The sequence below is a fragment of the Erpetoichthys calabaricus genome, chromosome 8, assembly GCF_900747795.2.
Source record: "Erpetoichthys calabaricus chromosome 8, fErpCal1.3, whole genome shotgun sequence".
Lineage (NCBI taxonomy): Eukaryota > Metazoa > Chordata > Cladistia > Polypteriformes > Polypteridae > Erpetoichthys > Erpetoichthys calabaricus.
The window spans coordinates 82,254,698-82,276,233 of NC_041401.2; the positions used below are offsets into that span (position 1 = coordinate 82,254,698).

At 37.9% G+C, this 21,536-nt stretch overlaps 1 protein-coding gene across 2 annotated transcripts in view; it reads left to right on the forward strand.

The window, feature by feature from the left end:
• Positions 1 to 3,802: 3,802 nt before the first annotated feature.
• Positions 3,803 to 21,536, forward strand: part of hpda (4-hydroxyphenylpyruvate dioxygenase a) — a 40,025-nt gene continuing 22,291 nt past the window's right edge. The window contains exons 1-7 of one of the 2 annotated variants that reach the window (XM_028806993.2): positions 3,803 to 3,925; positions 7,140 to 7,166; positions 8,702 to 8,764; positions 16,192 to 16,296; positions 16,465 to 16,507; positions 17,976 to 18,058; positions 20,049 to 20,138. In XM_028806993.2, coding sequence (XP_028662826.1) covers positions 3,923 to 3,925; positions 7,140 to 7,166; positions 8,702 to 8,764; positions 16,192 to 16,296; positions 16,465 to 16,507; positions 17,976 to 18,058; positions 20,049 to 20,138 — 414 coding nt within the window. In that variant the 5' untranslated portion in view covers positions 3,803 to 3,922. The remainder of the gene's footprint in view (positions 3,926 to 7,139; positions 7,167 to 8,701; positions 8,765 to 16,191; positions 16,297 to 16,464; positions 16,508 to 17,975; positions 18,059 to 20,048; positions 20,139 to 21,536) is intronic. The other variant, XM_028806992.2, reaches the window with a different exon arrangement.

A 21,536-nucleotide genomic window follows, 5' to 3' on the forward strand; every position in this document is an offset into this window, starting at 1 on the left:
AATGAGATTCACTTTATGGTTCATCAAGGAATCTCTTCCCTGTTCAAGGGTGTCCTATAAAACTCCTAGAGTGGCCCCTGAACATTAATACAGTGTCCTTATTTTACTGGCTTCTTGCCCACAGGCATCACTGATATCTGTTTCTCTCAGGTGTAGGGAGAATCTTGTTGGCTTCCTCCAATCTCCCATGACTTTTCTGCTGTGTATTCTTTTCAGGATCACCCTTTGCAACACAGGCTTTACCACCACCTTATACCTAGAATAGTCTGAAGGGTACATGGAGTCTCTCTCTCTCTCTTTGTACAGCACCTTTTAGGTCTTCCCCCTGTTTTTAGCTTATCCACTTCCATTTCTTCCAGTGACAATGACTTACCAGTCCATCAGCTCCTTACAGCATACAGATCAAAGTAATTAGCAATCCCACTACTGCATAATTCAGTTTCAACTATAACATCACACCCTCTTCAAGATTAATTTGTTCAGCTAATAGTTATCTGTGTAGTTTGCTCCCTTAACTGCGTCCAGTGAGTTAGTGCATGCTTTGTCTGAATTTGGGATGTGATCTATAGGTGCCATGTGTTTGTAACTTTATTACTGCCATGCGTACAGAATACAGTACTAATCAACAAGTAAACTGTTGCCACTCTCTGGCACAATGATTAATAACTACCTGCCTCAAAACTGTTTTCATAACCTGAAAAAATCTAAGAACAATATCAGAATTATAGGAGAGAAATCCAAAGTAGTTATAAGATTTAACTTTAGGCATAAATACTCAATAATGTAAAAGCACACGTTGGTCAGCTTTTTCCTAACACTATTCTGATGAGAAGATTGCCTTAAAAGTCAATTGCAAGCCAGTGTTCTTAACCTGCAAATTTATGTCAATTGCCTAAGGTAGGTATAATGAAATATCTGTGCACCACTGTCATCTAGTCTACTGTCACAGGATGTAAAATAGCAGACACAGGGGCTACAGAGATGAAAATGTAAGCCAAGACACAACTGTAAACATGAAATCAAAATGTTTTTAGCATTATGCATTGACTTCTAAAACACAATCAGAGTCTCAAGGTCAGTAAAAAATGCAGAATCCAGTAATTACACACTAAAGGCTTTTGAATAAAGTATTCATAAATTAGGACAAATGCATACATGCAACAGCAGTTTAAACAACATTGCATTGATGATGTCATGTGATGGAACTTCCAGGGAATTGCCTTCTACCAATGAGCAGTCATGATGTCGCAGTGAATATCCAAAATGGTGATGCCTGCTAAAAAAACAAGACAGCACTGTGGTAACTTCAAAATATGATGATAAAATAGCAAGTCCTAATCCAAAGTGAAAGTAAAAAACAAAGGTGAAACAAAGTACATCAAAACCCGAATAAAAAAGGAAAATGTATTAAAACAGGAAAAATTCACAAATTTCAAAATTAATGGTATCCAGTGTTGCAACTGTTTAACATGAAATGAGGCATATGAAAGGCTAATCGAATAGGCATTTCTGGCATATATGCAGACACATATAAGAAGGAAAAGGAGTATGCATGACTGACACATTTGTAAAAGCACAGCTCCATTTTTCTGTGTTTTCCTAACTCTGCAGTTCTAATACATAACGACAAGGAGTGAAGCAAGTCTGCTTGTGATCTGATCACTGCAACAGCAAGCACATCATATTGTCAGTTAGAGGTCTGGACTTAACTCCTAGCTGCGCTCATCTAGTTGTGTTGTCTGGTGATGAAAAGTTTAAAAAGTGAGCATTACTAGCAGCATTTTCTCTGAAGTGTCTGACTGTGTGTTTGATCTTCTGCCACCTCTTAGACCAAGTTTTAGGTTGCACACAAAAAAGAAAAAAAACAAAATGATGTTTTTATACAGCCATGATTTCATCTCTTGCCATGGTATCTCTTTTAAGATTAATCCAGATGCTAATGTGAATCACCTGCCCCAATATGGTTCAGACAGTCTTCTCTTTGCATCTTTTCTGCTTCTGCCATATGACTGTGTCTTTACAATGTAATGCTTATCTTTTGATAGGGCTATGTAACTGAAACGTGAATGTTTAGAAAGCTATCAAGTTTGTAAAGTAAGCAGCATGCATTGATTCCTTATTTAGGCCGAAAGAGACTGATAGAGGTACATGGGTCAAGCAACAGTATACAGTGTAGCCTTAAGGATTTTACAGATGGCAGCTGCTGTGAGCTTTCTTTCTGCTCATGTTTCCTACTTTTCTAACCAAAAGTTATGCAGGTCTGATGGAAACAAAGATTTGCCGGACAGTTACAAGCGAGACTCTTTCTTTGATGTTGCAACAGTGTAGACCAGAGCATCATTCATTGGAGAGTACACACAATGTGACATTACGTCGCAGTCTGCAGCAGTACCTAAATCTGAATAGTTGGTTATCTATTAAATTTGATAGAGTCTGTTGGCTGCTAAAGATTATTCAAGTTACATATGACACACTCAGAGTATAACACCAAGACAGCACATGAATGGAAGAGGTGCAGGATTGCTGAATATTACCTCTTTGTTCATTATTCTGATCTACTTATGCTGTCTTGTTCTATACAGTTATTGGTAATTGACTTTACAGATTCTTCCAAGTAATTATAATTCTTAATAGCACAGGGAAACTAAAAGTAAAATCTCTGAACATTTTCTCAAATCACTTTTTAATTATAGGGTTGTAGGGAAGTATGAAGAACATTTCCAAACCTATCCCCACACAGGATGCCACTCGATCATAGGCCACACTCACTCTAACTCACAATATTCCAAACTAGAGTCACCACTTTGGAACATGTGTGGTAACCTGAATCACCAAGTAAAGACAAGTACAGAATATGGAAGCTACATACAGAAAATGTCAGGCCCAGAATTTACAAAAAGTGACTGGAACTGCAAACCACTACATCACAAAAAAGTAAAATGTTAAAGACTCATTAGGACAGGAGTGGACAATGTCAGTCCTGGAGGGCCGTAGTGGCTGCTGGTTTTCGTTCCAACTAAGTTGTTTAATTAGAAACCAATGCTTGCAAATCTCAGACCTTATTTCATTTTATGACATGTTAGTCTGCAATGTGATGTTCTTATATCATAGATTTTTTTCCTTATAGAGGAAATCATCCAAATGATCTGAGGCCTAAAACAGATTGATGTAATAAAACACTGACTGAAAACTAGTAGTGCATGATGAATCCACACAAGTGTAAATGGAAAAAAGTTAGACAAAGAACTGCTGGCTTCTTTATCATTTGCATCTCATTGCTAATAAGGAGCCATTAAAACAGGGAATACATCTGTTTAACACTAAAATAAGTTATTAAGGATGGGGAACCTTAACAAGTGAGACCACTAAAATGAAGCATCAAAATGTCACTTGAGCAATAAGTGCTTCATTAGTAATAATTGACTTCTCATTAAGAAACAGGGTTGGAACAAAAACCTGCAGCCCTCCAGGACTGAAATTGCCACCCCTGCTTTAGGACAACATCAGAGCCACAAAATAATTAGTTTCTTGATATTTATTGATTTATGTTTGCCTTTAAATGTACAACCATTTGACAACAGAAATACCTTTAGTATTTCCATATAGTAATAACTTTTCTGAATTTAACTTTATGATTTTTTTTTAAAATTGAACAGCTGTCTTACTACCTGCTTGGTCTGGGTTAACAAAGCCTGCAATGGCCATAGTGCATAAAGCTGTGGTCTAGTCTAGTTGATATTTAATGACATTTTCAGACAATGTTTTACGAGGTAGTCTGCATGGGGCACTTGATCATAAATAAATTCCGCCAGTTGGCTGAAGGGTGGCTCCTGCACAGCCAATCAGAGACTCAGTCTGTCACTACTTATCCCCACTTCACCACCTAGCTGTGTCTTTTTTGTTGGCTTCTGAAGTGAATACAATGGTAAGCCTTATGTTAACTCTTTTTATCATTAACTTATTTGATTATGTTTAACAATTTCAAATGTTTTGTTGATTAAATTTAATGAAGCTTAAATTAATCTTCCCTACTACAAGGATCTAACTGAGCAACGATTTTTTGTTAATGAAGAACATATAGTTAGAAGCAAAAACCTCAGCATGAAGGAAAATTGATAACATCTTTTCAGTTATGTTTACAAGGGGTGTGCATAAAAAAGTAGTTTTTTAAATTATTGAATTTATCTGATCTTACTGCAGTGGTTTATTACAAGAATACAATAGTTGTGGACAGTTATTTTGCTGCAGTTAACTGCTCAATATGGAGGCTCAGTTGTCATCTTGTAAAATAGAAGTGCAGAGAAGGGAACTGATGTTTATAAGCAGAAGGGTTTCAGCATGTTGAAGCAAGTTAATGTATAGCAAGCTTATTTCAACAAGCCTTGTTTATACACATTAAAGTTCATTACTGGATGTTACAAACTATGTTTCATGCTTTATGTTTGGCCGAATAAATGAAGATGAAAATTTTTTATTTGATAGAAAAAATATCTTGGCAAGTCCCAACCAGTTGAATACAAAACCTAAAAGCTACTTTTTAACAGTTTGAAAAGCTCTTGTTATGTCCATTAGGTCCAAGGAGAATTACATGGAGAAGTATTATTTGATTTGTTTATGTATGTTTAAAATGAGTGCACATGCACACATAGACTTTCTAAATTGGCATAACAAGGCAGGACCCAACCTTGGATTTGTTGCTAGTCCTTAATTGCTTTGTTTTTTTGAAAACACTTTAGATTTTTGATACCAATGCACTTCCAGAGTAATTTTTTTTTTATTTTACATTGTACCTTTCTGTATTTAATGCCATTTTTAGGCATCTTAGAAGTTCAGCACTATGGTATCATTATTTGTATTTTTATGACTGGAACACAGACAGATTCAAAGACTTGCTTACTGTGTCACAGAGAGTCAGAGGCAGACTTTTTTTTGTTTACAGTACAGGGCCTCTTGGACACACTGCTTGCATTAAATATAACTGTGTCCACACTTAACTAAGCTGGTATGAAAAAGAAAACACTGTTCACTTTGGGTAGGAAGCAAAACTTTCTCTCCACAAGGGGTTCAGAAAATTATATAAAAGGCAGCACTGAAAAAGAGGTTGTAGGAGGACAAAATGGCCCTTCTCTCCATTTAAGTATTCAACATTTAGTCTTTACAAGATATTGTGTCCCTTAGATATTTATTTCCTTGTATTTAGATACTCCTATTAAAACCCTTACAGACTGATTTGAAAATTATATCAATGCCTATACAATTATGGATAAAAAATCTCATTCACAGACAAGTGCAAAAGAATTTTCCAAATGTCACCATCGAGAAATCATTGTTTTATGTCTGCACATGGAGAGAATGGCTACAAACACTGTGCCTCTGAATCAAAAACCACTTCCATATCAAGTTGAGCTAAAGGGAATTTCTCTTCTGCTCAAGGGAGCAATCGGGTCCTGACTTCTAAAATTCAACTTCAAGGCTGTCATATTACATCTCTTTCTTTTTCTCTTTTTCAAACTTGCTGCTCCTCACTAAACCAAAGTATACATTCCACTTCAATCTTTATCGGATATGTATATATCATATCATAATAGTAATAATGTAATAATAGTATTAAAACTGCACATGAATTAACCTCTCTAAGCTCTAGACTTGGCTACTATTAGATCCAGCCTAACAGAAGTGCAGCAAAGCACTTTTATAAATGTTGCCTTTGACCTCAGCTCATATTCTTGGTAACTGAGTAGTAAACTTATTGTACTCTTCATGGATAGAAATTTTACCTTAGAAATAAGATTAACGAAATTGTCTCTGCTAGATTGCTGCTTATTTTTTTCTCATCTGAAACTAACTTTCATTTCTTAGTTCATTAGGGGTGTGCCATATTAGCTTAATAAATAATAAAACTTGCTCAACTGGGATCAACCCCGCTACTCTAGGAAAAACGGCAGCCTTTCTTGGATGCTAATCTTCTTTTATCCTCAAAGCAACCTTAGGCTTTGGACCCTTTTGCTCTGTTTTATGGGGAAAATAGTGGAGTATAATTATACAGAATTACAGAAGTGTCTAATGGAATGAAATGTATAATATTATGTAGATTGTGCATTTCTAATTTATTATTGTATTGTATTCAATAAAAAGATAATACAAATGTGGAGAGAACAGACAAACAAAAGCTTTAGGAATTCCAAGAGTTTAGTTTTACAACCCTAGCTTTAACACCAAAGTTCAAAATGTAAGTTTCAGGGTGGCACAGTGCTCTTTTTTTTATTCCTGGCCCGTTCACTACCTGCATGGAGTCTGCACATTCTCCCTTTATCTGTATCTGTGCCAGTTTTCCTCCTCTTGTTAGGCTACATGGTGGGTGACTGTGGGTTGACCCTGCATGAGTGAGTGTGAGTTTGGGGATATTTCATTATTTGCACCTGATGCTGCGTGATTAGGCCCCGACCCCAAATATACAACTCCAAATTGGATTAAGCAAGCTTGATAATAGATACATAGATGTGTAATTGTTTCAGTTTAGAAGTGGTTCAGTGGTTCTGTTTGTAGGCTGGAATCAAAGGACACCAGGCTCATTTCCCATCTACCGCCTGTGTGACCGTGAGCTTGAATCATGGAATCAGGTACAATAATATGGAATGGTATTCATTATAAAAGAGCTATATTGATCATGCATTGGTTGTCTGGTATATTTATGTTATTAATTTTCTGCCATTTTTTACAGATATATTTAATTACAGAAAGCAGACTGAATTACCACATTGTACAAGATATCAATCAAAATGCAAACTAAGAACTATGATTTTACAATGTCATGATTTCTTATTTATTGTAGAGGAATTTTATTTTTGTGTGTTGATACTCTCTGTCTGTAAATACATTGTCTTTTATTTATATGTATCAACTGAATGTTGCATCCTCATTCCAAATGTTGATTGTACATCACAAGAAAAATGAGAGCTGTGTCAGCAAGAATCCCAAAAAGAGCACTGATACAGTCAGCTGTTGGCCAACGTCTTGGCCACTACCCTTGAGCACTGTTATGTATTTTGATGATTTACATGATTTTCTATGAATGTGCTCCATCAGTTGTTTCTACTCCCTTCTAAAATGCTGCTCACACTAATTTTTTATCTTTACAGACTTCCTACACAGACAAAGGAGAAAAGGTAATAGCTTTTCTGTTTAATGTCTTTGTTAAGTGTCTTTCATGTGCATTATTCTACAGAATTAATTTTAATAAAAATTGCAACAAATTAACAAATAAATTTTAATTTCTCTTGGGTGCATTAATAAGAAGCAATAGTTGCTAGGCTTCAGACTAATTTATAATATCTAATTTTAAAAATGCATTAAACAATCTTTTAAAAATAAAATTATACAATGTTGCAGGTTTAATAAAAAAAAGAGTAGAGACTTAGATATACAGGTAATTATAGTGTGTTATATCCTGATTAACCAACTCAAGTTGTGGGTAGCACACTAGTATACAGTTCCACAGACATGGCTTGAACATTGTTTGCATGATTTTTTTGCCTGGATTTTCTCTACCATTCTCTTACAACATCCCAGAAATGACACAAATGGATAGTTTGGTGACTTTAGACCTGCCCAGGCTGAGTAAGTACAAGGATCAATATGAGTGTGTCCCCACAATATACTGATGTCCCATCCACAGATGACTCCTGCACAGTCCCATTCATCAGTTATTATCCAGTCCTGAGAACATCACGCACAAGGCACACTTCTTTCCTAAATAAGAAAACAATCAATCACAAGGCATCTTCTCACTTATGTGCTCCGGCAAAACAGGACCATCTTTGTTATCCTGGAATTCCTTGAGAATAACCCTATGGATCCAGAGGAAACATGCAGTGGCCATGGAGGAACTGGACTTATGTCCTGAGAGGTGTTCCACCCATAATTACACACAATGTATGTATTATACCTAGACTGGCCACCAATGCAATACAAAATCACATTCATCAGTTTACAGTTCCTAATCAAACAAGCCTTCTATGTGAGAGGAAACCAGAGCACCTAAAATAACCCACATGGACAGCAACCACACTCCACACAGGCAGTGAACAGCTGGAATTTCAGTTTAGGACCCTGGAGCTATGAGACTAAGGTGGTGCTCACTGTAAAATGTGATTAGACCGAAATATCAAAAACAAAATACCTATTACTCTTTGACATCTGCACATTCTGCCTGTACTCGCAGGGGTTGTCCATCCAATCCACATGCCCATTAGCTTAACTGGCCCCTATATAAAGTACCTGAGTGTCAATGGTTGTGATCTGAGATCGTTTGGTGTCCTGTCCAGGGTTAGTTGCAGCTAGGGTATACTCCAGCTCTCTATGATCATGAATGATTTAGCAGATTAGGAAACGGATAGATGACGTAACAACTAGTCTGAGCAGAAATTAATTCTCCATGTAGTTCCAGCATGTAACACTGTTTGTAACTTTCACACAGATCCCAAAGTTCTGATCCATCCAGCCTTTTAATTAAGAAATAATTGTATTCATTCTTCTTACTAATTTAGCTCTTGCAAGTAAAAAGTTCACTGTAATAACACTGTAACCTGAAAATTACAATAACAATATTGTTATCAGTGTGAATTTTTAAAAGGATCAATTATTAACTTAATAATTATTCTTGTATGTGTTTTTGAGTTGTGAAATTTATGTTGTTTTACAGCATAAACAAGGCAAATTTCTTCACTTCCACCACATTACGTTCTGGGTGGGAAATGCCAAGCAGGTAAGCCATGCTATTATATCATGCAATTAGATCACTTAACATGAAAGGTACCCTCTAACCTCTTAGGTTCTTATCTTAATGGGGGATAGAAAGAAATGTCAAGATCAGTTATTGTATACACCTGTTATGTACATCCTCTTACCTGTCTCACTGTCCATGTTATATGCCACATATTCAACCCCAGGAACCTCTAATGGCAGGCTGCTTACTCACTGGGCCGGTCTTTTATTTCCAATTCTTTACTTCAACCCAGTTTTTAGCATCAATAGAGTACTACAGCCAATCATCCTTATGGGACCACAGCAGTCCTGCACTAGTCTACCCTGAATAATAATAATCAGACAAGGGCATTTACCTTTAAGCTTGTGCTTGTACAAAAATCATTGTAGTATTTGCCAAAGCAGAGAACTCAATCAGAATTCTACAAAGCTATAAATGTTTGGTTAGGAAAAAGAAATTGCTGATATTTTAAAGGGTTTATTTCAAGAGTTTCTTTTGTATTCCAGACCAATTTCAGCAGTACCCATGCTTAGTTCAGAGTCACCATAACAGCAAACTTCACCACAGCCAGATGTTTTATCAATGGTGGAAATCCTAATTAATAAGAGATTGCTTGTTGGTTACTGCATTCAGAATAAGCCAGTGATAGAAACTCTGTTGTGTTTGCAGCAGTGCTTGACCATCAAATTTCCTTTTCAATGGCTTGCTATGAGTTTTTTTTTCCTAACCAGTTTTTCATGACAAAACAAAACTTCTAAGGAAACAGGATCAAGATATGAATGGCAATGAGTCAGCTACTTCTTCACAGGAGCTGGTGTGTTTACTATGCACAACAACAGAACAACTAACATACAGGTCTCTGGGCACATGTCACTCTGGTTACCAATACAGACACAAGTGACACAGGCATTCACATTAAAGAGTGGCCAGGAAGACACTAGACCATCACCAGTGTAGGCCTTGTGTAAAAGTCAAACCAGTTTGTTCAAGGAGTTTCCTGTTTTTCCTTATTTGTTAATGACTTGAATTCAACAAAGTACAAAAACGTCTGACCTGTCAAAACACACAAGACAAAAATACATGTCTTTCATCTCCTGCATTCTCTGATCACATAAGTTGGCTTTCTTAAGTACATTTTTTTGTCTGTATTGCACTGATGACATCATAGATACAATCTCAGAGCAGTGTCACTGTGTGTTCCTTGTGTCACAAAACTCATTATGCATTTTTGTCTAAAGTTCAGTATTAGCCATAATGAGAGAATGTAATCGTCTCCTGACATTTATAAACAGATTAAGAACTTTGAGGAAGCTCAGTCTGTGCACAAGCAGGAAGAAGTTAAGAAAATATTTATTGTCAGAGCGTTCATTGACCAAAGGACACAGTGTTACATTCTCTTTATTAAAGTATTACCTTTCTTGGCAGTCTTGAACATTGAATCTCTGTTTTCTGATTTAATCGTAATTTTAAATGTCAGCATAGACATCACAAAAAGAGTCATGGCTGTCATCCTCCAGTGGTATACCCACACAATAGATCAGAACATTCCTCTCACTGCCAATCACATATAGTCCTCAAAAAAACAGGAATACTGTGCTTCTGTCACAGTTCTCCTCTGCCTCATTACTTTAGGGAAGCCTACAGATAAGCAGTGGCAATCTAACATCTCTATCAGTATCCACCTGATTCCATGTACTCCTCCTCTCTAGGCATTCCCACAACTAGAGTGTATTACCCTGCCTTCTTGCCTTGTTTTGTAATCATTAGCACACTTAAAACTTCCACCACTGTAGTTGTGCAGAGCCTGCTGTTCCTCAATCATGTACAGTACGTGCTGTACATGTGCAGAAGAAATTGCCATAGCAGATTTGTTTGCTCAGCATGTTGAAATAGGCTGCAGGTTGAGTGAACTTGATGTATTTGACTTTGTTTTAACCTGGGCAGCTGTTCATGGTCACTCTGAGAAATGCCTGGGTCCTGTTAAGGGCAGAAGCCTGCTGCAGCTTTATTCTGATTTATTCTATTTATTTTTAACAGCATGGTAGAAGATTTACTGAACACGGCAGGATCCTCCTATATTCTAAATCTGTGAGGAAAGATCTTAATATTTAAGATAAACAGAAGAAGGCTGGTGTTCGCATAGCACCACTTTCATTAAACATCATGCCAAAATATTTTAGATGATAACTTTTATACATACTGCACTTGGTCTCAAATAATATCAGGGATTTCAACACTAGGTCACATGTTTTAGCTAAAGAGGGAATATGATGGTTGAAACATTATTACAACCCTGGTGATTGGTCTAGTGTTTAAGTCTAAGTGCATAAGCGGCATCTACTATTTCAAAAGAGTTCAGCTGCAGCCCATAATCCTAACAACATCACTCACAACATGCTTACTCAAACGCATTGTTGTTGACGCAGTCATTATAAGGCATTTATCATGTTTACTAATAAAATTAATTGCATTTTTCATTCCAATAGATGGAATAGCTGACACTATAACCTAATAAAGGAGTTTTAAACAGAATGATTGACAAATTAAAATACGTTGATAGAGGGAGTACAAATCTCATTAGTATTTATTGACTGTCACACAGAGAAAATAGACTGATGGTTCAACGGTGGGGGTCTCAAACTCAGGTCCTAGTAAGCCAGCGTGCCCTTCTTATAACTGCTAAATGAATTTGCTATTTATTTACACAATTTATTTCTGCTCTGATGTTCCTACATTAATAAAGGCAGATTACTTGCTCGGTCATTCTTTTTATTTCCTATATTTTTATTTAAATTGTCTTTTATTAAGTTATAATGTCAGTTTGTCTCCTCAGTTATATGGCATTTAGTATAATTTTCTAAAAGGAATATTCCAGCCATACATGATTTGTGTATCTGTTATTTACCCTGGGGGTGTTTGGAGTTATGGCCCAGAACAATTGTTAATCTCATATTTTTATAGAGAATGGGGATAACAATATTTCTGCTACAATAAGTGTTAATGCTGTATAACAGCAAACAATTTCAAAATGTCCAAAACAAATCTCTGATTTCTCATGTCACATAATCCAGATGTCAGGCGTAGGACATAGTGGGTATTGCACATTCTGCTTGGCTTTAGTGGCACACCAGGCCTGTTAGGGCAGCAAATTTAAAAGACATGCAGCTGTGCAAAACCCTCAGTTACATTTCATACTAAGTGACTTAACTCCAGCTTGTACCAGGACCTGCCTGGACTTTATCTGATAACAAAGGTGTGAATCAGAGTTGAACATCTTTGCAGAGGCCCTCCTTCAGACCTTTTCAGCCAGACGTCCCGAAATGGACTCAAGTAAGAACAAAGAGCTGCAATTCAAGGAATGACAACTGAGATGGACAGAATAACTCATCTATGAGTAGACTCTGTTTTTCTTACTTGAAGTGACTTTAATCCAATAAGGAGAAGTTATACATTCCCTTAAAACTCTCTGCACCATCCTGTAGAAGTTCTTTGGAATATTTGTTTGACCCTCAATGAACTTCCTGGGGATTCTATGAAGGATGTGGAAATAAGCAAAATGACTTTCTGAAAGCTGGTCTCTGAAACTAAAAAAAACAGATGAGCTGTTCCCTCTCTTCCTGGGAAGCTGAATTTGACAGAATTCTACTCTTTGTGAACCTGAGAGCCGAGATCCAGTTTGCCAACCTAAACAGTAAACTAGTTTGAAGGCTGAGAAGTAGCCATCACTTGAAGAAGAGAACTTCAGCATTTAAACTCATGTGCCAGAAAGAGTAATGCTATTTACCTTGAAACTGCAGAAGACACAGCAAAGGGACTAAATGGGGAAAGCAGTTAATACCACTGACAAGGATCATGCAGCAAAGACAAAGGGTGCACTCCAGCACAAGAAGAATCCTCCACTCGAACTGAGGGCAACAACTCTACAAAACATCAAACATTACCCATAAAGACTTGGTATCGTAAAACTATTTATCTAGGCCAAGATAAAGTAGGACTCTAAATACCAATAAACAGCCAGCCTATTTGTTATATGATTGTCTGTCTAGTCTGTCTGCATCCAGTTTTAATGTCAACATATATATGCAGTTACCATATTTCTATAATCCTTTTGCTTATCAATAAATTGTATCATTCCATTCTTTAAAACAAGTGTACCTCAGTTACCTTGATATAAGTGTAAATGCCAGAGACCCCCCTCCTACAACAGAGAAACGTAAGTTAAAAAAAAAAGTAGGAGCTTTGCCGAAGTATTTGAGTAATTATTGGTATACTGATAATTAATTAACCAACTTAAAATTCCCTCAATTCCTACATTTAAATGGACTATCCCTGGGCATACATGGGTATCTGTTTGAATGCTTACAACATCCCAGACACAGCTAATTTTGTTATTGTTATTTAAACCATTTCTGGAAAATTACTCCTGAACAAAAGTGAGGCACACTGAAATGCGAATGAGCTTTTGAACTGAAGACCAACCTCCTGTTCTCATCCAGTGGTCATGAGTCCTGCCTAGTCTTGGCTCATTCATTGGCTACCCTCCGCTTCACGTAATATCAACATCACTGAGCATGGTCTGAAAGAGGAGTACAATTAGAGATTAATAATTCAAGAAAGTCGCGTGGAAACATCATCCATTGGCACTTAATGTATAAGGATTTTTTAAAAATCTCTTACTGCATAACAACATGAGATTAACAATTTTTCTCAGACATCACTACAAACACGGGGTAAGCAGCATAAAAAATTACCACTTTTTGGCAGAGTATTCCTTTAACAGCAGTGCTAATTTTTGGCATGAGCCATATGTTGGAATAAAAATGCATTGCATTTTATTACTACAAACATTACAAAATAGATTCCAATAAATGGTGATGAACAGAGTGAAACTGCCAGGCATACAGAAACGGGCTTTTATATAAAAATATATACTGTATATACAATAAGTCCCCTACATATGAACTTTCAAAGTTACTAATGTCCAATAAATTAAAAATTATTTAAATAAGTGAAAAATGAAACATTTTAGCATACCTTCAAATTTCTCGCCAGTGTGGAAGTTAGTTCACATGTCTGGCGTTAGGTGGAGTACAAAATCCTAACTATTATTGTACATGTTTTCTATAGGAGTTGAGGGTTGGGGATTGCATTGTGTTCACTGGGTGCCTAGGATAATTTTGCTGGACTTACGAACACACTCTCGAAATGGAACACGTTTGTATGTAAGGGACTTGCTATACAGTATAAACGTCTATGTGTGGAATTGTGTGTGTCTGTCTGGCCCGGAAATGTGAGGCTACAGCATGAAGCTCAAAGTGCCGGCAAGACAGCTCCAAGTTAACGAGTCGGAGGAAGAAAGAAGTACGTACATGCAGCTGAAGTGAAACCGCTGACGAAAGACAAGCTTACTTAGCTGCTAATACACAAGTGAGGCATGCACATCGGCAAAATGAAACCTCAGAGGAGTGAGAAACTCGCTTAACTGCTGATAGACAAGTGGGAGCGAGTACGTCTGCAAAACGAAACTGCCGACTCTGCATTTCAATTTTTTTTCCTGATGATTTCAATAGTTTGTAGGAGCCTGGACTTTTTACAGCATGGGCTTACATAGCTAGTATATATATATACAATATATATATATATATATATAGTGGTGCCCGGCGGGCGTCCATGCCCGGCCGGGACGCCTAGGAGGAGTGGAGGAGGGCTTGTGCCTCCTCCAGGACACGAAGGGGCATCTTCCCTGGTTGTATTGGGGGCCACGGGTACAGAGCTTGGAAGCTCTACCCTGTAGGGGCCTGTGGCCACCGCCAGGGGGTGCCCTGATGCCAGGAGGACCCCAATACCTGGAGGACCCTGGACCACAGCACTTCCGCCACACCAGGAAGTGCTGGGGGGAAGAGGAACAGGGACACCCGGAGTGCTTCCGGGGAGACAGCCGGCACTTCCGCCACACTGGGGCGTGTCGGTGGGAGATTGCCGAGAACACACCTGGAGCACATCCAGGTACTTCTTTAAAGGGGCCGCCTCCCTTCAGAAGAGGACTTGAGTCGGGTGGAAGAGAGGACAAGGTTGCTGAAGGAGAGAAGGAGGCAGTCTGAAGAGACAAAGAGAGAAGGCATTGTGATAAGGCCTGGACTGTGGGGTATTGGGGCTTGTGAGTATTGATGGACTGTATAATGGAGACCCAAAATAAACGCGTGTGGGGTGATTTAAATGTGTCTGCCTGTCTGTGTCCGGGTCATATTCCACAATATATATATATATATATATATATATATATATATATATATATATATATATATATACACACAGTGATACCTTGAAATACGAGTTTAATTTGCTCCGTGACCGAGCTCGCAAGTCAAAATGCTTGTATCTCAAATCAGTTTTCCCCATTGAAATTAATTGAAATGAGATTAATTCGTGCCAGCCCCCAAAAAACCACCCCAATTTTTTGTTAAATGTTTTCAACATAAGAAAAATGTATTTATAATGAACAAATATTGTATACAAACAAAATAAAACCTAATACATAAAAGAGAATCTACAGAAATAAACAGATGTTGGCGAAGCTGATTAGCGTATTGTAATGTTTTTTCTTTCATTTCACTTTTGCTTAACTTAATTTTCTTCTTCACTAGTTTTTTTCTTTTTGCCTCACTTTCATCACTTTCATTCTCAAGGCGTTTCAATAGAAACCTGTCCAAGGAGCTTTGTTTAGTCCTCCCATTGACAGGAAGGGGAGGGTCCAGGAGTGAGGACAACAGAAGTGACACCAGCACTGGAGTAGCAATAAGGCTTCTGTTCTGCAGAGGGAGGAAAGAGAAGTTATTAAACCATAGTACCAAACTCTGGTTTGGTGGGTTATTACTATCACCTGAGCCCATAAGCTGTCCACCATGTGTGCACATGTGTGACGAGATAGAGAAAAAGAATCATTCAGTGCCAAAAAAGATGAACAGAAACTCCTAAAAGTTGTGTAACATACTGTATATTTAGTGAGTAGTTGTCCACTTAGCATTAAGAACTGGCACAGAGTTGGAAGGAAAAGTCCAGAGAGGGATTACAGAAGACTGCCAACCACAGTAATAAGTTAGGTTAAAGAGTGCCAATTGTTGGACAAAGGTTAAAAATGCATTACAGTAAACTAATATGCATAACTAGCTTCTTCTTCTGCTTTGAGTGTAACTTCTGTTCAGCTTCATGGATGTAACCTACAGTACTTATCTGTAGAATAAGATGCAGCAGCTACTGTAGATATAAATGTCTGACTGAAAATAAATACAGTAAATACATCTTTATAATGTGTCAGTGCCACATTCAATGGTCACCAAAATACAAGTTTCAGTGTCGGGGACAAACAGTTTTAAGTTTTATCTTGGCAATGCACAGTGCCTTTCTACTCACATATGTGTCCTATGCAGGCGGCATCATTTTACTGTGACAAAATGGGCTTTGAACCCTACGCATATAAAGGACTGGAGACCGGGAGCCGAGAAGTGGCATCGCATGTTATCAAACAAAACAAGGTCTGACCTTTCTCTTCCTTTTATAAACAAATGTTTAAGTGAGCTGCATGTTTCAAAAACATTCCTGCCTGCCACTCATTTGAAATGCTTTAAGGTCTAATGGCCAAATCATTTATTTTGTTAGAAATCTTATTTTTATCTCCTTCTTTCTCTTATCTTGTATTTCAGATCCTGTTTGTTTTTCAGTCAGCGCTGAACCCAGGCAACAGAGGTATTAAAAAAAGTACTGAGGAGATGTGACAGCAATTGTAGCTCCTGCTTGAAATCATGGTCATTTTCTATTATGTAAAACAGAAACGTAAGATTTTAGGAGGGGTGGCATTATTGGATGTTATAGACAGACGAAGGATTTGCAGTGTGTGGCATTGTTCAGACCCAACTGGGACTGAGCATCAAGGAGCCCTCCTGTAAATGGAAGGCTGCACACGTACATGCCAGTTGGAGGTTTGGGATAACAGTCATGGAGGAGAGGCTGGGTAAGGTTAGGTGAAGGTGAACAGCAGCACTGGTACAGTGACGAGACACCATTCTGTTAACCTTTAATATTGGGGCCCAGGGTCCTAAGATAAATACACCCTTACCTGTGGACGGACATGAGGGTAGCTTCATAACAAGAATTTCTCACCTGAACACGCATGTAGAAACAAGTCAATGTAAAATGTCAAGTGGATTTTATTTGGAAATTAATTGGCAATTAGTTGGTTCATTTGGTAATTTTTGCTTTTTATCAAACTGGGACAATTTAGAGCCACTAAATTAACTTAAAAATCTTTCCAGAGAAAGGAGAACACACAAATGACACATAATTGGCTTTTCCACTACCACATTAAACCAGAAAGAGAAAGAAAGAATTGTCCATGTTTTAAAGACTAGAGCTGCAAATGAGTCATTAAACGGAGCATTTTTGTGTTCTTAACCAAATATTAGATAATGGGAGAAATTGCTGAAGTGGTGCTAATTGTTTTTGTTTTATTGTATTCTTGTTTGTCAATTTTCACACAGTACAGGGTGCTTATTTCTGCTGTCTTTTTAAATGTTTGTCAATAAACAGTGCTTTGGTGTGGATTGCAGAGTTGCATTTGACACCTCAATAAGTGATTGGACTTTATTTTTGGTCAACTACAGTCAAGTGTTGCACAAAAAGGTGGATTCAAACAACTAAAGTATAATTTAACATAACATTCTTCAACCCAGTTAATCCCAATCAAGGTTGTGGGGTGCCAAGGCTGTCTCAGCAGCTTTGAATGCAAGGCAGGAATCAGGGCAATCCATTGCAGGACTCCTGCATGTCAAATAACTAACATGCTAAAAAAATCAAACAGCCTTTTAACTTTTTGGAAGTTTTGACAAATTGCTCTCTTTGGGGATGATTCTGACATCTCAGAGAATGGCAACCACCTTCAAAGAGAGTGTTAAATAGATCACTGTGCATACATGGTGCATATTTTTCTGTAAGAGCTTTACATTTGTAATTCAGTTTATGCACTCTGAGCCTCTTAACTGAAAGGTGCGTTCTAAAGTATCACAATTCACTGAACTGAACTTCCTGGTGAGAAACTCAATTTGGCATTTGGTGCTTTATCAGTTATGAGGCATGTCTGCCACCTGCAGGTAAACTGCTGCACATTCACCTTGAACACGAGCATATGCTAAGTGTAAGATTATTTTTGTTTTCTAAGAAATGGGAGAACATTTCATAAAGCATGGAGACGGAGTGAAGGACATTGCTTTCCAGGTGGAGGACTGTGAATACTTGGTTAAGGTAATGCATTTTTTTAATTGAAAAAGACCAAAACCAAAATAAATGTATTAGAAAGGGATGCAATTAAGAGGAAGCAGGGCAAATTAAAAAAAAGTCACAATAATGGCTAACAGCAGTCGCTCAAGAGCCTGAGTTAAATCACCACTTTGGAGACATGCTTAGCCAGTGCCTGTAACCTTGTCAGTCTGGTCAGAGTCCGAGCTGAATGTTATCTCTTGTAACCTCAGTGAATCTCCAGCTGACATGGATCAACATTGACATGATTAACTTTACAGGAATACTCCACCCAAAAACTTTATTATTTATGCAGAACAGAGAAATCAAAGTTTCTGATATAAAAGGGGTATATGATGACCAGTGCTGGACAAGAACAAGCAATTATCAAAAACGTCCATGCTAGAACTCTCATGTTACTTGTGTCACATAAACCACATGTTAAGTCATCCGGCTGAATGCTCACAATGTCCCAAACACACACATATTTACCAAAATCTTTGCTTTATAAACCACCTCCAGAAAATGCTCTCATGAACACAAATGTAATGTGCTTAGACATGAATGCACATTTGAATTGTAGCCTGCCTGCCGTCATTGAATTTCTATTCACATCCCCAATGGCAGTAGCAACCTCTTCAGGTTTGTGTAGCAGCAGGCTGTGACACTGCCCGGGTGAACTGACCTTCTCCTACCTGAAACATTTTGAATAAGCACAAGTCCAAGGCATGCCTTCTGCCTTATGTTTTCACTCACTTTTCTTTAACTTTTAGTCTGTAGTTTTACATGTCTCTTAGTGCACAGTTTTTGTTGTCATCATTTTTGGTGCAAACGAATAAGCTTTTACTGGGCTGGACTCCTGACCAATGAATGAGTCAGGGAAGCGAGTCTTCAGTTTAAATGCTCGGGCACATCTATGCGCATTCCATTTCAGTTCACAAGAGAGTGGCTTACCAGTATTTTAGTCAAAATACATTTGTTTGGGATGTTGTGACCATATGATTGCTTAACTTGCCATGTGGATCACATGACACAAGTAATGTGAGTTTTTTTTTCATGGACGTTTTGATATCATCTGCTTCTGTCCAGCATTCGTCACCGTAGTTATAAGGAAACCATTTTTTGCCTATTGCTACAAATTAAAACTGGTTAGGTATAATAAAAAATATCTAATATTTGAATGGAATATTCCATTAAGTAGTAAATAGCTCAATGAATTTATTATGTCAGACAGTGATGCCGGGACAGGTCAGGTCAGGTCAGGTCAAGTTGGTGAGCATGCACTGGTTCAGCGCGTTGCTGCACCCACCACACAACAAAACAGCTCAGGATCCTGGTTGGCAACCCCCAGGCAGACATGCAGTCCAGTCCCACCCTCTGGAAATGACCCTCTATCTGCTGCAGCCAGGTATTATGTGGGTGTCCCCTTTATCAGGTCCAGCCACTCGAGTCCTCAAGAATTTGGATCCTGCGATCTGGATCACCCTTGGGGAATTGCACCACATGGCCATAGTGCTGTAACTGATGCTCCCTCACAACGCAGGTAATGTACCTCATTCGGGACTCTGCTCAAGCCACAATATTGAAAATACTAGTATGTGTTCAATAATTACTTACATTAATTATTACATTCAGAGTGTGTGGGTTCTTTGGTGGCCAGTGCAATGAATCTATCATTTCATGAGTGCTCTAGTTAGACACACCTTTGTGTTTGAAAACTTTATTCAGATTTAGATATTTCCATTTTCACAGTTAACCTGTTTATGTGAAATGTCACATCAGATTATCAGCATATGGTGTTATGGCTGGGCTGTGCTGACTGGTCTCTACATCCCTCTGCCCTGCATGAGCTAATGCACTTCTAGGCTGTCTTGAGTAATTTTACAAACTGTATCTGTACTGTTGTAGTAAAATCCTTACAGTATAATTAGAACAAAATGTTCACTGGTCTCTTACACATAATCTTTTCTATAAAGTCATCTGTTTCTATTTCTAGACTGCAAAAGAACGTGGAGCAGTTATTGTCAAGGAACCTTGGATAGAAGAGGATAAGCACGGAAAAGTCAAGTTTGCAATTGTCCAAACGGTATATTTGCCAAAAAGACAACTTGTTCATGAGCAGAATCTCACAATGTAGATACAAAGTTCACTTCACTTGACTCCAAAGAAATGCACCCTTTGCGTCAAACCGGAGAAAGATGAAAGTGGCGAGGGATTTACCACTAGTGGAGGTCTTCTCGACAATTTGCCTGAGGTTGCAGGCCAAAACAGTTAGTGTGTTAGGCCTGAATGAACACTCACACACAACTGTAGCTACAGCTCCAATGTTTCAGTGTGTGTCCAATGACGCTGCACCTCTGCACTTGCCTATTACATTTTATGTTTTCTAAGTGTATTTCATTAGGGCCACACCCTCAACTTCTAGTACAGGGGTGTCAAAGTTAGTTTTTCATTCTAACCATTTTCTTAATTAGTGACCAGTTTTTGCTGCAAATTAACTTCTTTTGCCTTAGTTTTAATTAACTTGACTCAGGCCCCTTAGATGTTTCTTTTTCCTTTATTAGCAGCCAAACATTAATGAGACACAAAACGAGCCGCCACATGAGCAGCTCACCTGTGCCCATCACACAATATCTGAAAATAAAGAAAGGTGAAGGTTTCAGTAATGATGATCTCTCAGGTCACCAACACATTTAGATGGTGTTCTAAGAAAAAACAGAAAATCAGCTGTCGTGGAAGTGTCTGCTGTGGCAGAATGAGAGCAGCAATAAGCCATAGAATGAAATAATGAGTTTAATCAAAAGCAAGAATCGGCTTCTCATTAAGAAACTGGTTGGAGTGAAATTGGCCTGTGTTTGAAGCCTCAGTTTAGCTGGTGATCTGTTGGCTTGTTTCACATCTCATTTCTGTTTGGCAGTCATTTAATGAAGAAAAGAGTCAATTCAGGACTGAATCCTTAAAAACAGGACTATTAAAATGAAGACAAAAGAAGTTAATTAATATTGAAAACTGGTCACTGATTAGGAAAAGGGTTAGAATGAAAACCTGCAGTCACTGCGGCCTTCCAGGCCTGGAGTTCGACACCCCTGACATAGGCACTCACGTGAGACTATATCAACTCATCTGCCGGTTTATTTAAAATACTGAAATCCAAGTAATCAACGTAGACCCCAGCATTAACCATCTATTGAAATGCATTTTGTAATGCATGTAGTTATAAATTGCATTTACTACAAATATTTGTGATGTGCCATATTTTTTAATGACAGACACATAGCAACTAGACTGACACACAAATAGACATGGACACGTATCGTTTTACTAAGTTGGATATTTGTAATAAATTTTTAATTTTTTAAAATTTTATCTTCACTTTATTCTTAAACTTAAGTATGGCTTGCATTTAGCTTGTTTGGATTTTGACCTCATTGTTTGCGTTTTTAAAATGTCCTCAGCTGCTCCTTTCAGGTTCATTTACTGCCTT